Source organism: Crotalus tigris, unplaced genomic scaffold (genome assembly GCF_016545835.1).
Source record: "Crotalus tigris isolate CLP2741 ecotype Arizona unplaced genomic scaffold, ASM1654583v1 scf7180000019007.31208882:3723066, whole genome shotgun sequence".
Lineage (NCBI taxonomy): Eukaryota > Metazoa > Chordata > Lepidosauria > Squamata > Viperidae > Crotalus > Crotalus tigris.
In genome coordinates, this window is record NW_024097321.1 from 3,153,640 (window position 1) to 3,167,363 (window position 13,724).

Here is a 13,724-nt window from a genome sequence, read left to right on the forward strand (position 1 = left end):
TCTATTGGCTTTCAAAAGCCAATAGAATAAGAGGGAGTAGCACAGGTCATGAAAAAGGGGAAAAAAACAAACAAACAAAAAATGCCGGACTGCGTTTCATAAGGATTCTATGAGGAAAAACTCCAGGACTTTGGCGACCCCTGTGAAATGGTCGTTCGACCCCAAAAGGGGTCGTGACCCGCAGGTTGAGAACTGCTGCTTTAGAACATAAATTTCCTTCTTTAAAAAAATCCTGCACTACGGCTAAGTGTGGTCTGTTATCATGGCTAGTATAGCTTTGAAGTACAAGTACTGTAATTATGATTAGTGCACAAACATGTCTTAGTTGCTCTTATTTTGATGCATTATCAATATCACTGACCACCTTGAAGAAAAGTATTTTCACCATATAATCCTGCTAACCTAAAAAAAACTCCAGTTGATTATTACAAATTTGCTTATGTCATTAAGTGGACTTTAATCCATGCTATAGAATTAGTCCTCTGCTTACAACCATTCATTTCATCACCATTCAAAGTTACAGTGGAACAGAAAAAGGTGACATGGCCAGTTCTCACACTTATGACCACTGCAGCATCTCCACGGTCCCATGCTTGGCAACTACCGTGTATTTACAATGCTTGCAGTATCCTGAGATCCTGGGATTGTAATTTGCAACCTTCCTAGGGAGCTTCTAACAAGCAAAGTCAATGGGGGAAGCCATAATTGCCCAATGAACACCTTTCACTTAACAACTATAGTGATTTGCTTAACCATGGCAAAAAAGGTTATAAAAAGGGGGTATGGCTCCCTTAACTACCTTGCTTAGAAATATAAATTTTGGACTCAGTTGTGGTCATAAGCTGACGACTACCTGTAAAAACCTTAAAGTGGCCTTAAATAGAGAATTAGCCATGTTCACAGATCCTTTGAATCGCAAAAAGTCTGAAGCACTTTTGAATTCAAGAGTAATCCCAGGATATATAATTTGTGGCAACCACAAATCCTAAAGTAATTTTTAACTCAGGATTTCAGTGGTAATTGATTGGAAGTGATTGATAATGATTTCTTTGAGTGCTGCGATTTATATGATTTGTGATATGATTTATTTTAAGATGGATAGATTCAGGGAGATACTCAGAGATGTATCTGCTTGTAAGAGATGGGCGGGGCCCAGGGTAACCAATGAGATATTTTAGGTGTGCATCGCTGCCTGAATAAAACGGAGGCGCTGGGCAGTTTGCTCAGAGAAAGGAGCGACGGGGCTTCTACTACCTTGAGGCATCATGGATTGCAGGGACGAGGACGTTGTTATCGTTGCTGCTGCAAGGACCCCGGTCGGTGAGTAGAAACTACTACCGGAGCTATTTCACGCCTCGATCTCGTATTGCTCTAAAACGGGCGTTTTCACGGACTGGCGTTACGCTTGCTCCCAACCTTGCGTGGTCCATTCATTCTGATGCCTGCGGGAAATTTGCCTTCGCCCATTTTTTTCCTTCTGTGCTGCCTGTTAGGGGAGGAAATCCTGTACTATTTTCCTGCTCATGGCAGGAAGATAAGAAAATGAATCGAGGTAGGATTGTGGTAGGAACTGTACTAGGGATGTCCTGCGAAAGAGCTAGAGAACTCTAGAACTGCGAGGGCGAGGATGTATGTAGGGCTTACTTAACTGTTAAGAACTATTCGGATAACAGATTGGAAACGGACACGGCTGTCTAACGGTACGTGTGGAAATCCGACTGAGTTTAACAAGATTGAAATTTAGCTACTGTATACAAAATAGCAGGTTAAATCGTTCTTCTAACCTATTTTCTTACCCCTCAACGCTACACTGACATTCCTTCAATCTATCCTCCACAAAGCTCGAGCTGACTTCGCATCTTTGTTTCTTGGCTCCCTCATTTGTCTGCAATCGAGATGTTTCAAAGGGTGGAAGTCACAGCAGAAAAGGCTCTTTTCTTGGACTCTGCCAGCCAGAATTCCTTGGCTGACGGGGTGTGCTGCCTGCCCCTTCTGATGGCAGGAGTGCAGTTGGCCAATTCTGTTGGGCTTTTATATTTCATAAGACCTTTCCTAGAGTTTTGTATGATAAGAATTAAAAAAAACTTATTAAATCAGGTTCTTAAACAAGTATGTAAGACATCGTGGTTAGAGACATGAATAATTCTTGAGTATATTTAACAAAGCAATGGAGACTCTTGTGTGTATAATTAAAAATTAGACTGCCCAAATTTTTCTAATTGAAAGAGCTGTAAATAAAATTTATTTGTTCAAATAGTTGAGTTCTATTTAGCATAAAGATTTAAGAAATAGATACACAAAATGCATTTATTGAAGTTTACTAGGTATGACAACTGGAATAGTGTTCTCCCTATTAAAGCCTTGTACTGTAGGATGATATCTGATTCATAAATAAATCTAGTGGTTCTGTTTAATTTTGGGGATAATAGCAGCATAGAACTGACTTATGTATATATAAAAAAGGTATACATTACACATAACTATACATAACTCTGACAGACCAAGAAAATGTACCATATTTGAAGAATCATGTCTTCAGTACATTAGACCAGATAATAAAATAAAATGTCAGACTTTTAATGAACAATATAGATATAATTTATAGTATACCCATAAAAATACAATATTTGTTTATTTTCCTAGAATTGTAATCTGTATCTGTTACCTAGAATGCTTAAAAGAAGAACAGAATGAAAGGAAAGATGGAATAGAGTAAAATTAAAACACATCTATTTCTGATTTTTATCTTCTATCTAGGATCCTTCAATGGTGTCTTGTCAACCCTGCATGCCTATGAATTGGCTTCAGTAGTCATTAAAGAATTGTTGCAGAGGACAAAAATTGATCCTAAAGAATTATCTGAAGTTATACTTGGACAAGTATTGGCTGCAGGTATGAATTTGATCAAGCATTTATCCAGGATTTTGATGTGGCCTCTTCTCTTCATTTTTGTAATGCAGAAATCACACACACAGATACACACAAAATGAGTTTTACATTGTAAATTGTACTTTCTTCCCATATGCTCTTGGTTTCAATCTCCCAAACTAGCAATTTGTGTATCAAGGTCTAATATTCCTGGAAATAGCAGATGAAACAACTTTGACATGCATACATAAATCAGAGGGAAGAGTGGGTGGTGACAAACAAGGACAGGAATGTGATAAAGAAATCATGGTGCTTTTGTCTCCCACAATTCTGGGTGTGTTAAATCAGCAATGTGTCAGTCTATCTGCATGTATTCTTGCCCCTACTTTTACTACTTCAGATCCCATTAGTCTTTTCAGCCTTTTCCAGTTTCTTGACCTGCATATGTGCTTCTCTATGAGAGTCAGTATGATGTAATGATTAAGGTGCTGTGCTAAGAGTGAGGAGATCCAGCAGATCCAGTCCTCACAAACAGAAAACTATTTGGCTGATTTTAATCATAAAACTTGGGCAAGTTCCTATGAATGCAGACAGCTCTGGAAATAAACGTCACATTACACTGAAGGTTAAAAGCAAAAAACAAAACAATACACTACCGTCACCTGTGCACAGCAGTGTTGAAATATAGCCCAAAGACAATGAAGGTCAGCTAAGAAAATTGAGAATAAAAGTAACTTGAAAAAATAAGATATGGGCATTGAAACGAAGAGTCAAACATTCATTTTTACAAAGCAGTGCCTAGAAACAAGAGTCGGGTTATTAATTTAAAACCCAAAGTGGTTATGTTACAGGCAAATAACATGGGCACCTGCCTGTCACTAAGAAGTGAGGTAGGAGAATGAGCTAAAACAATTTAGTATAGTTGTCCCTGTGTGTTTATGTCTGCAGGGGCTGGCCAGAATCCTGCTCGACAAGCCAGTGTCGGGGCAGGGATTCCATATGAGATACCAGCTTGGAGTTGTCAAATGATCTGCGGATCAGGCCTGAAGGCCGTATGTCTCGGGGCTCAGTCTATTATGACAGGAGATTCCAGTATTGTGGTGGCTGGTGGAATGGAAAACATGAGCAAGGTAAGGCTGCCTGATGTTCATAGAGGTTAAGGCTTGCTGCTTCTATGAAGCTTATGCTGAAAAGGCACGGAAGAATGATTTCCATGGGTGAATTACTGCATTAAACAGTACACAAGCTGTACATCAGGCGTTTATCAAGGGGGACTTCTATCTCACCAGCTACATTCCCAACCAGTAAGAGGTTGGGCTTTACTGGACTGAGGCTTAACAGAATTGGGCCATGTCCAGCCCCTCACTGATTTGAGATACTTATTGGCACACCAGGGGTATTAAACCACAATGTGCTAAACAGGGCATGGCTCGATTCCAAAAACAAATCCTATATGAACACCACCAATATTTGCTTACTGGTGTACACCACTTAGAGAGTGCTTGCACTTAAAGCGGTATATAAGTCTCATAAAATAAATAAATAAACCTTTGAGTGATGGAATTGAACGGCTCACGTAATTGCTCTGAATACAACACTGGAGATGGAGTAATCCTGCTTTGCTAGGTTACTTCCTGATTCATGCAAGGTACAAAACCAAATCTGGAATAAACTAGGATATTTTTGGATTAATATATAATGACATATTTTTGTGACTTTATAAAGCTTCTTGAAATTTAAAAAGTTTATAAAGCATTGTGCAATTATCTTTTTAAAAAACCCACAACTGTTATTATTTCTTCAGAAGGATTAGCAGTTTGCACTAAATAAATTGCTTAACACTTCATGCTCCAGCCCAAAAAAGTAATAGTTTAGGGTTTTGGATTAGCTGGTATTCATTCCAGAATGTCCATAAAAATCAATAGGGCAGGAATAAAATAATTTGACAGGAAAAGCAGGTTATTGCTAAACCTTGGAGAGAAACTAAATTGAAATAGACTCAAGTAGTCATTTTGGGGGGGGAGATGGATATTGTGCAACTGTGGTTTAAATGACACTGGATAACTAAGATGTAGCCTGTTTGCTGTGGTCTTATTGTTTCAAAATAACCTGAGTTATTCCAACCATGATTTATCATGAATTGAACTAATCCACTCTGTCCTTTGACTTTATAGAGTATAAGAGTAGAAGAAGTAGGGAAAATATTTGGCCAGAGAGAAAGATAGCTGAACAGAGTCTATTTAATATTAGTGTGTGTGTGAGTATACATAGGGTTAAGGTTAGTTTTATACAGTATATATAAAAATCATTGAGTGCATACACAAACATACACATGTACGACAGACAGATATACAAACACAATCAGCAAAGAAGAGATTTTGCTGTTTGGCATCCCTTCATGCTGATGGCATTTGGATGTTGGCCTGACATTTCACCTTTGAATGGGACAATGACTTCTGAACTTCCATGGCAGAGCCGAACAGTTCTTCTGATCCTTTTGTCTCACTGCTGCTTCTGATAAAAAATAGGAGGGAGATTGTTGTGCATACAGTGGGTGCGTATACTTCTTTCAGCTGGATATACCACTAGTGTTAAAAGTAAAATATTCTTTAGCTCATTTGAAGCCTTCACCTTCCTCTCAGCTCGAATCCAGGAGGAAGCAATATGGAAGTTTCTTTTTTCTTACACACTTTCGCCTTCATACAAATCGTGTGATTCTTCTAGTGGGTAATATCAGGGATCGAAGCCGACACCTCATGTGAACAAAGCATGTGCTCTACAACTGAGTTGGGATTGCTTCTGTATATTAGATTTACTAATGGCAGATGAACAGAAGAGTCATACAGTGAGAATGGGCGCTTCAGAGATTATTTCCATCCAGTTGCAAAGAAAGTTGCTTTCAATGTCCTAAATGTGTCAAAATCCATTTTTTAGGCTCCTCATATCATTCATCTGCGTGGTGGGGTGAAGATGGGGGAAACCTCTTTGCAAGACAGTCTCATCGTAGATGGCTTGACAGATGCTTTCTACTGTTGTCACATGGGTGTTATAGGTAAGTCACGTGGAAACAGCATTTTCAAAAAGGTTGGATGAAAGGGTGTCCCAACTTTATTTCACCAAAAAAAGAGGGATAGAAAGCAAAAATTACAAGGATGAGAGGAAAAATACTGTGCAATGTCCAGCTTTGATGTAGGGTTGTCAACTGTAATTGCTATGAATCCCTGTATCCCCAGACTGTAAAAGCATGGAAATAGCCATATATGTCCAGGTATGTATGTTCTAGGGGAAAAAAAGTAAAGAGAAAGAAGCCCTATTTAGGGCCACATTCCCCAGGCGAAGCGCTTCTCCCAGGTCATCGATGCACACTGAAAGCCATATTGGCACAGTAGTTAGGATGTTGCAGTAGATGCAGAAGGCCCAGATTCTAATCTATCCTCTGCCGGGAGGATTCACTGGACTTCAGGCCAGTCACACACTCTCAGTCCAACCTACCAAAATAGGAGGAAGGAGTGCTGTGGACAATATCTTGAGCTCTTCCCACAAGGTGTGATATAAATAATAAATAACTACACTTTATGATATAATAAATTTATTTGCATCTATTTTATAGTTTTAATTATATTTAATTAATATATATCAATCGTTAGAAAATAAATCATCTTCAAAGGCCTTCTATCACTTTGCAGCCATTTGCACCTCTTGCTCAGTTGATTTTCAATAGCTTCTTCTGTCCTAATCAGCTAATCAAGTAGGATCAACCTCACTGGACTTCAGAACTGCATTTCTTTCCCTGTAGTGTTGTGCACTTACGTCTTAAATGTAAATAAATTTCCAACATACCAAAAGTGGTATGAATATGTGAACATTACGTGCTGGAAACAGTGCATTCTCTATCATTACTATTTGAAGATTCACTGTAATAAATGTAAATGCATGGTGACATGTTCTGATTGGAGTATCTACTGTATTTTTTAATTGTTTCAGCTGAAAATGTGTCCAAACAATGGAAGGTCAGTCGAGAAGAACAAGACCAGCAGGCTGTATTGTCTCAGAATAGGGCTGAAAATGCACAGAAGGGCGGATATTTTGATAAAGAGATTGTGCCTGTTGTTGTACCTTCTAGAAAAGGTCAGTGAGCATTTTGACATACTGGACAAGGGACTGGGACCTGTTTCTAACTATTATGATCCATCTTTGTATTCATTTTTATTTGCTTCAATTCTTCCTCCCTCATGAATTAGAATAATTGATGTACTGGAAAGGGAGAGACACTTAATAACCTCAGACATAATTACTTAGTTGTTACTGCTAGATGAATGTAAGCATTGTGTCCTGCCATTATAACCATCTAGATTTTGGAAAGAGAAGTAACATTACAGATCCAGAAAAAGTGTCATTTAACATTCATTGCTGATACAATGTCAATTTTGAAGTGGTTCATAGATTGAACCAGAGTTTCTTCCTGATACACTAATGTGTATTTTTGTAAAAAAAAAATTGTATTAATTTAATAGTAATTTAAAGAATAATCCCTCTGAATTTTAGAATTTCTCGTGAGTTAATTTCAAGACATACTAAGTCAATTTTGGGGACCCTATTATGAGTTTAATATATTTTTCTATGCTAAAGTTTGTTTAACAGTGATCTGTTGAATAAATCATAGCAGACAAACTTTACATCTTATCCTGAGCCAAAATCAACCAAGCAACATAGATTATTAGGTTCATACTGTACTTAAACCCCAATGTAGAACTCTATGTGAAGTTCCGGCTGAGAAGCCCAATGAAGCAAAACACCAGAGGCATTAGGTATTAGCAAACCAGTACGATAGAATTAAAGCTAGCTCTGAGAAAATGGCGGGAAGCAGTTAATTAAAAGAATGAAACTTTCCCTCCCCTCTCTGACAGTTCAGGTCACATTGTACAATATATCTTCCAGTAATTATTATAACAAAAAACTTTAGTTTATCAAAACAACTCTCCAATTTTTTCCACTCTCACTTGATAAAGGAACACCTGTGGATTCAAAAACTCTCCCCTTTTTCCCTCTTGCACAGTTGGCAAGCTAGCAGCATGCAGCAATCCTAAAGACAGTAGGTTTCGTAACTTGACACTCTATGGTTTAATACATGAACTCAGGTTATCACTCCTAGACTAGAATACAAGTAATTAAGAAAATTGTAGTTACTGAAAAGTTGGCTAATAGTTATTGTTATGCAAAGAGAAAAATATTATATTAATATTTTTAATAACAAGAAGCATATAGTATATAGCTTGTGAACTAGATATTAGAGTTCCAGGATAAAATGCTACTGCAGATGACTCTTCTACAACTGTTTATTGAAGGGCAGTGCATTTTTTTTAAAATAAAAAAATAAAAGTTTATTAAATGTGTTAACAAATAAAATGTAAGAAAATAGAAAAATAAAGAAGTAGAAAAGAAAAGGTCAAGGGAATAAGGTTAGGAGTGCAGAAAAGGAAAAACAGACTTCGCATTTTCTTTGGTAGAGGTACAAATGTAACATACTGTAACCTCTTACTCTAAGACTAACAGTAACACACAGGACTTCTGTAATCATGAACAGTTCTAATTGTCAAATGCCAAAATCAAAGTTTCATTTGTCTTGATTTCAAGCAAAAAATCCAAAAGTGGTTTCCAAGTAGAAACAAAGCTAAATAAGAGTCTTGTCTTTGATCAAAGTGTTTTGCCATCTCCATTTCACCATTAGTTCTTCCGTTGTAGGTATCTGTATATCCTTCCATTCCTGTGCATACAAAAGTCTTGGTGATAAATAAAAACAGACCCATTTTTTTCAAAGCGTTTATGAAGCCTAAAAAATAAAATCTCTGATTTCAATTGTGCATTTATTCCAAGAATTCAACGAATACATATTTCATCCCAGTATTTCTTAGCCTTTTTAACATTTCTATGAAAGATAATAAAACTGTACCTTTGGGCTGATTACATTTCCAACATATCTTTGACACACACCCTTATACATCTTTGACAGTTTATCAGATGTTAAACACCATGGGTAAGAGCAGTGCGTATCTTTGAAAAAAGCATGAGAAGTAGAATTTCTATTAGAAAAATTGCACTTTTCCTTTTTTGCAGCAAGTATAAAATGGCTGCTGCTGAAATACTTGTTTTTGACAGGTCCCATGGAAGTTAAAGCAGATGAACATCCTCGCCATGGGTGCAATATAGAAACAATGGCAAAGTTGAAACCTTGTTTCATAACCGATGGGACAGGAACTGTGACTGCAGCAAATGCCTCAGGTTGGTTTGTTGAGCAATTTAAAAATAAGCCATCAAATCATGTATTCGGGTTTTAGTAATTTATCTTTATTTCACTTGAATGAAGGGGGGGACATTTTTCTAATTCAATTAATATAGTTTGAATTTAATGGAAGAAACATGAATTATTGGAGTGTGGTATTGTGATTAAGGTCTTAGACGAAGAATGCAGAGGAAGAATGCAAGTAGAAACTACACTTAACTAAAAAAAACCATGCAATATTATACCTAATGCTAAGACCATCTCCCTCAAAATGGGGGGGGGGGAGAAGAAACTATGCTACTGATCATTAACTACAATTGCAAAAATTTTGATTCTGGTGCTATCTACTCTTCAATTAAATATGAACTTTTTTAAAAAAAGCATTTATATCTCCAACCTAAAAAGTTAATATTTGTTTTTCTCTTCAGGTATAAGTGATGGGGCTGCTGCTGTAATTCTTATGAAAAAATCAGAAGCAGTTAAACGAAATCTCACTCCTTTGGCACGGATCGTCTCTTTAGCTCAAGCTGCTAGTGATCCTTCATTGATGGCAACAGTAGTCACCACGTCAATAAGAAAAGCTGTAAGTAGGAACAGTGTCCATTCACTGAACTAATGTGTTAATTCTGAAAATTGAATTCTTTTTAAGCATAGTATATTCATACCATAATATGTATAACCTGTCCCAATCCTGATGAATTATGATAGCTTTACTAATAAATGTTTCATTCACTCTCTCTGTTATTGATTTTTTCCAGGTATATTTTCTGGATATTAAATTGTGTGTGTGTGTGTGTGTGTGTGTGTGTGTGTGTGTGTGTGATTGTGCACGGTCACATATGCTTTTGTGGAAAGAAAACAAGTGCATTGGTCATTAGTGAAGATTGAACACTCAAATGTTAATTGAATTGTGCATTTTTTCATAGCTATAGGAGGGCATGAGTCCAGCATCAGGGAAGACTTTGGAATTGTATGCATTTGTGAGCTTATCCCATATGTGTGCTTAAATTTGAGATTAGAGTTTATTTCAGCACCATATCTTAAATACTGATTTGAGCATCAAATTGTTTATTAGAAATGAACATTGTGTTGTAACCAGAACCTCATTTATCTCTTAAGTATTACAAATATATATTGGGGGGGGGGGGAACAGAACTTTCTAACAGAATTCAGCCATGATTTTTTAACCATCCTAATTGAACAAGTTTCTTGATCTTCTGTAGGTTGTAAAAGCTGGCTGGACATTGGATCAAGTGGATCTGTTTGAAATTAATGAAGCTTTTGCTACTGTAGGTATTGTAATACCCAAAGAACTAAACCTGAAGCCCGAACAGGTACGTTCAACATTGCCATAAAAGCACAATTATTGCAAATCTGTTTATTTATAGCCTGGAATGTATATTCTGCTCCAGATGAATAGGGCACGGAAATATATTTTGTTTGATGCAAACCTGCAATATTTGCTAGGTGGGATGGGAAGGGTAACATTCAAAACAGTTTGTCATCTGAAATAATTTGCAGGGTATCAATCTGAGGAAACTTGACAAATAATGTAGATGGGGGATTCCTTCCAGTGCAAATTGGTGCTTCAATGATTAAGAGCTTATCTTTCTGCTGTGATCCAGAACCTCTCAGAATCTTATGTTCATTTTTTAAAAATCTGCTTGTTAAATGTAAAGACATATTGAGCATCTGATATAATTAGGTACTCAGTGATGCTAGTATTCAAATAAAATTTCCTTGACTTTTGGGGGAAAAAATTACATTCAGCTGTATACGTCTAGTAGCACTTCACAAGAAACTTAAGAAACCAGCATGGCTGCACAAAGATCTCTCAGACAAACTGAAAGACAAAAAGGACAACTACAAAAAATGGAAAAAGGGACACATAACTAAGGCTGATTATCAGCAGACAGCCAGAACATGCAAAGACGAAGTCAGGAAAGCAAAGGCTCAGAATGAACAAAGACTTGCAACAGAAATCAAGGATAATAAAAAAGGTTTCAACGTATTAACAAGAAGAAAAAAGTCAAGGAAACTGTAGGTCCACTAAAGAGAGAAGATGGCAAGGAAGTAACAGACAATAGGGAGAAAGTAGAGCTGCTTAATTTCTTCTTTGCATCAGTCTTCACACAAAAAGAAAATATAGCCCAACATACCAAAAAAACTACTGCAAAAAACTAGAAACAACAATTAAAATAAGCAAGAAAATGGTAAGAGAACACCTAGTCTGACCTTGACAAATATAAATCACCCTGACCTGACAGATTACATCCCAGAGTTCTGAAGGACCTGGCAGATGTTTTCTCTGAACCATTGCACTGTATCTTTCAAAAATCCTGGAGCACTGGGTACTTCCAGAGGATTGGAAAAGGGCTGATGTGGTCCCCATCTTCAAGAAAGGAAGCAAAACAGACCCAGGAAACTACAGACCTTCAGTCTAACATCAATACCTCGGAAAATCCTGGAAAAGATAACAAAAAAACAGATCTGTGAACAACAAGAAGCAAACAAAGTTATAACGGGTATACCAAACTTATTTCATTCTTTGATAAAGTGACTAAATTAGTAGAGCAGCGAAATGCTTTGGACATAGTATACAATCCTGGGTTGTATAAACAGAGGCATAGAATCGAGATAATGCAAAATATTAGTACCGCTTTATAAAATCCTAGTGAGACCACACCTGGAATACTGCAACCAATTTTGGTCACCATACTAGAAAAAAGATGTTGAGACCTTGGAAAAAGTTCAGAGAAGAGCAACTAAGATGATCAAAGGCCTGGAGATTAAAACATGTGAATAACAGCTGCAGGACTTGGGTTTGGCTAGTCTAAAGAAAAGAAGAAATAGGGGTGACATGATAGCAGTATTCCAGTATTTGAGGGGTTGCCACAAAGAAGAGGGGGTCAAATTATTCTCCAAAGCACCAGAGGGCAGGAGAAGAAACAACGGTTGGAAACTAATCAAAGAGAGAAGCAACCTGGAATTAAGGAGAAACTTCCTAACAGTGAGGACAATTAACCAGTGGAACAGCTTGCCTCCAGAAATCGTGGGTGCTCCAGCATGGAGGTTTTTAAGAAGAGACTAGACCAGGGATAGGCAACCTTGGCTCTTTTACGACACGTGGACTTCAACTCCCAGAATTCCTGAGCCAGCATGGCTGGCTCAGGAATTCTGGGAGTTGAAGTCCACAAGTCATAAAAGAGCCAAGGTTGCCTACCCCGGGACTAGACAGTCCCTTGTCTGAGATGGTATAGGTCCTCCTGCTTGAGCAGGGGGCCGGACTAGAAGACCTCCAGGGTCCCTTCCAGCTCTGTTTTATTCTATATCTAGGCATTGCAGTCCAAAAAGGATATAAAAAATTAAAGCAAGTTCAGAGAACAAAGTTCTATGTGGAACAATTGAAGGAACTGAATATATTTAGGCTGTACAAGAGAAAACTGAATGGATGTATGGTAAGAATCTTACCTAAAGGACTGTCCTACAAAGGATTGGATTGGTTCTCCATTTCCTCAGGGGCAGGATCAGAATCAGTGGCTTGTAAGTCCTGCTTAATATTCAGGCTGGATATCAAAATGATTTTTCTGACAGTAAAACCTATTAACCAGCAAATTTACTTCATGAAATAGTATGCGCCCTTTCTCTGGAGCTTCTCGGAGGTTCTCTGATGGTCCATTTACTTCAGGTGCATTAGCAGATTCTGCAGTTGAATAGTATTATTGCACTACAGGAATATATATCCTCCTGATCATTTTGGATCTCTCATCATTCAGTCATAACTGATTTACCTAGAACTGCCAAAAGTAATGATCACCATTTTATGCTAGCTCTAGTACTACATAGGGGAACAATAAAGCTGGAGGTCCCAGCAGAATGTTCCTTCCACAGATTTGGTGGCTGGGGATAAAAACTAAATAGCCAAATAGGAGGTGCTTGCTTAAAAAAAACTAAGAAAATGTAAAGGTATATTTGAAGTAGAATCAGGCAAGCATGTTGTGTAAGTAATGGCTCAATCAGAGAGACACTTTCCTCTGATCGCAACGTAAAAATGAGTCTTGCCCACTTCACTATAAAATCTATTGTCAGAGGTTTCCAATCCTTGGTCTAAACATTAGATTCGAAAATAGGAAAGGAAGATTTCTATATTTGATTTAACAGATACTTCTGATGTATTATTTATTTTCTGGTTTTATTTATTTTGGCAGGTTAACATTGAAGGTGGGGCTGTTGCTCTTGGCCACCCTCTTGGAGCATCTGGGTGTCGAATCCTTGTTACACTTCTGCACTCACTAGAACGAACAGGTGGAAAACGAGGAGTTGCGGTGTTATGTATAGGAGGAGGAATGGGCATAGCTATGTGTGTAGAAAGATAAAGGAAACTTTTCTTTGATTTTGTACTAATTTGTACAAATTCTGATGTGACTCATCTTTATTAGTAAGTATTAAAAAATATTAAGCAAGACCTGTTTCTTGATACTAGGCAAAATCTAAGCATCCTGCTGTCAGTTTAAATAGAACTTTCTTCAACAATCTGCTTCGACTCTTTCTTGCCTCAGATTTCTCATGAAGACAA

At 37.4% G+C, this 13,724-nt stretch overlaps 1 protein-coding gene across 1 annotated transcript; it reads left to right on the forward strand.

The window, feature by feature from the left end:
- Window positions 1-1,184: 1,184 nt before the first annotated feature.
- LOC120314792 (acetyl-CoA acetyltransferase, cytosolic-like) lies at window positions 1,185-13,650 on the forward strand. The gene is made up of 9 exons (XM_039358252.1): window positions 1,185-1,320; window positions 2,758-2,892; window positions 3,817-3,998; window positions 5,803-5,920; window positions 6,853-6,996; window positions 9,025-9,147; window positions 9,577-9,731; window positions 10,372-10,482; window positions 13,357-13,650. The coding sequence occupies exons 1-9, from the start codon at window positions 1,266-1,268 to the stop codon at window positions 13,522-13,524; spliced, it is 1,191 nt and encodes a 396-aa protein (XP_039214186.1). The 5' UTR covers window positions 1,185-1,265; the 3' UTR covers window positions 13,525-13,650.
- Window positions 13,651-13,724: the final 74 nt, after the last annotated feature.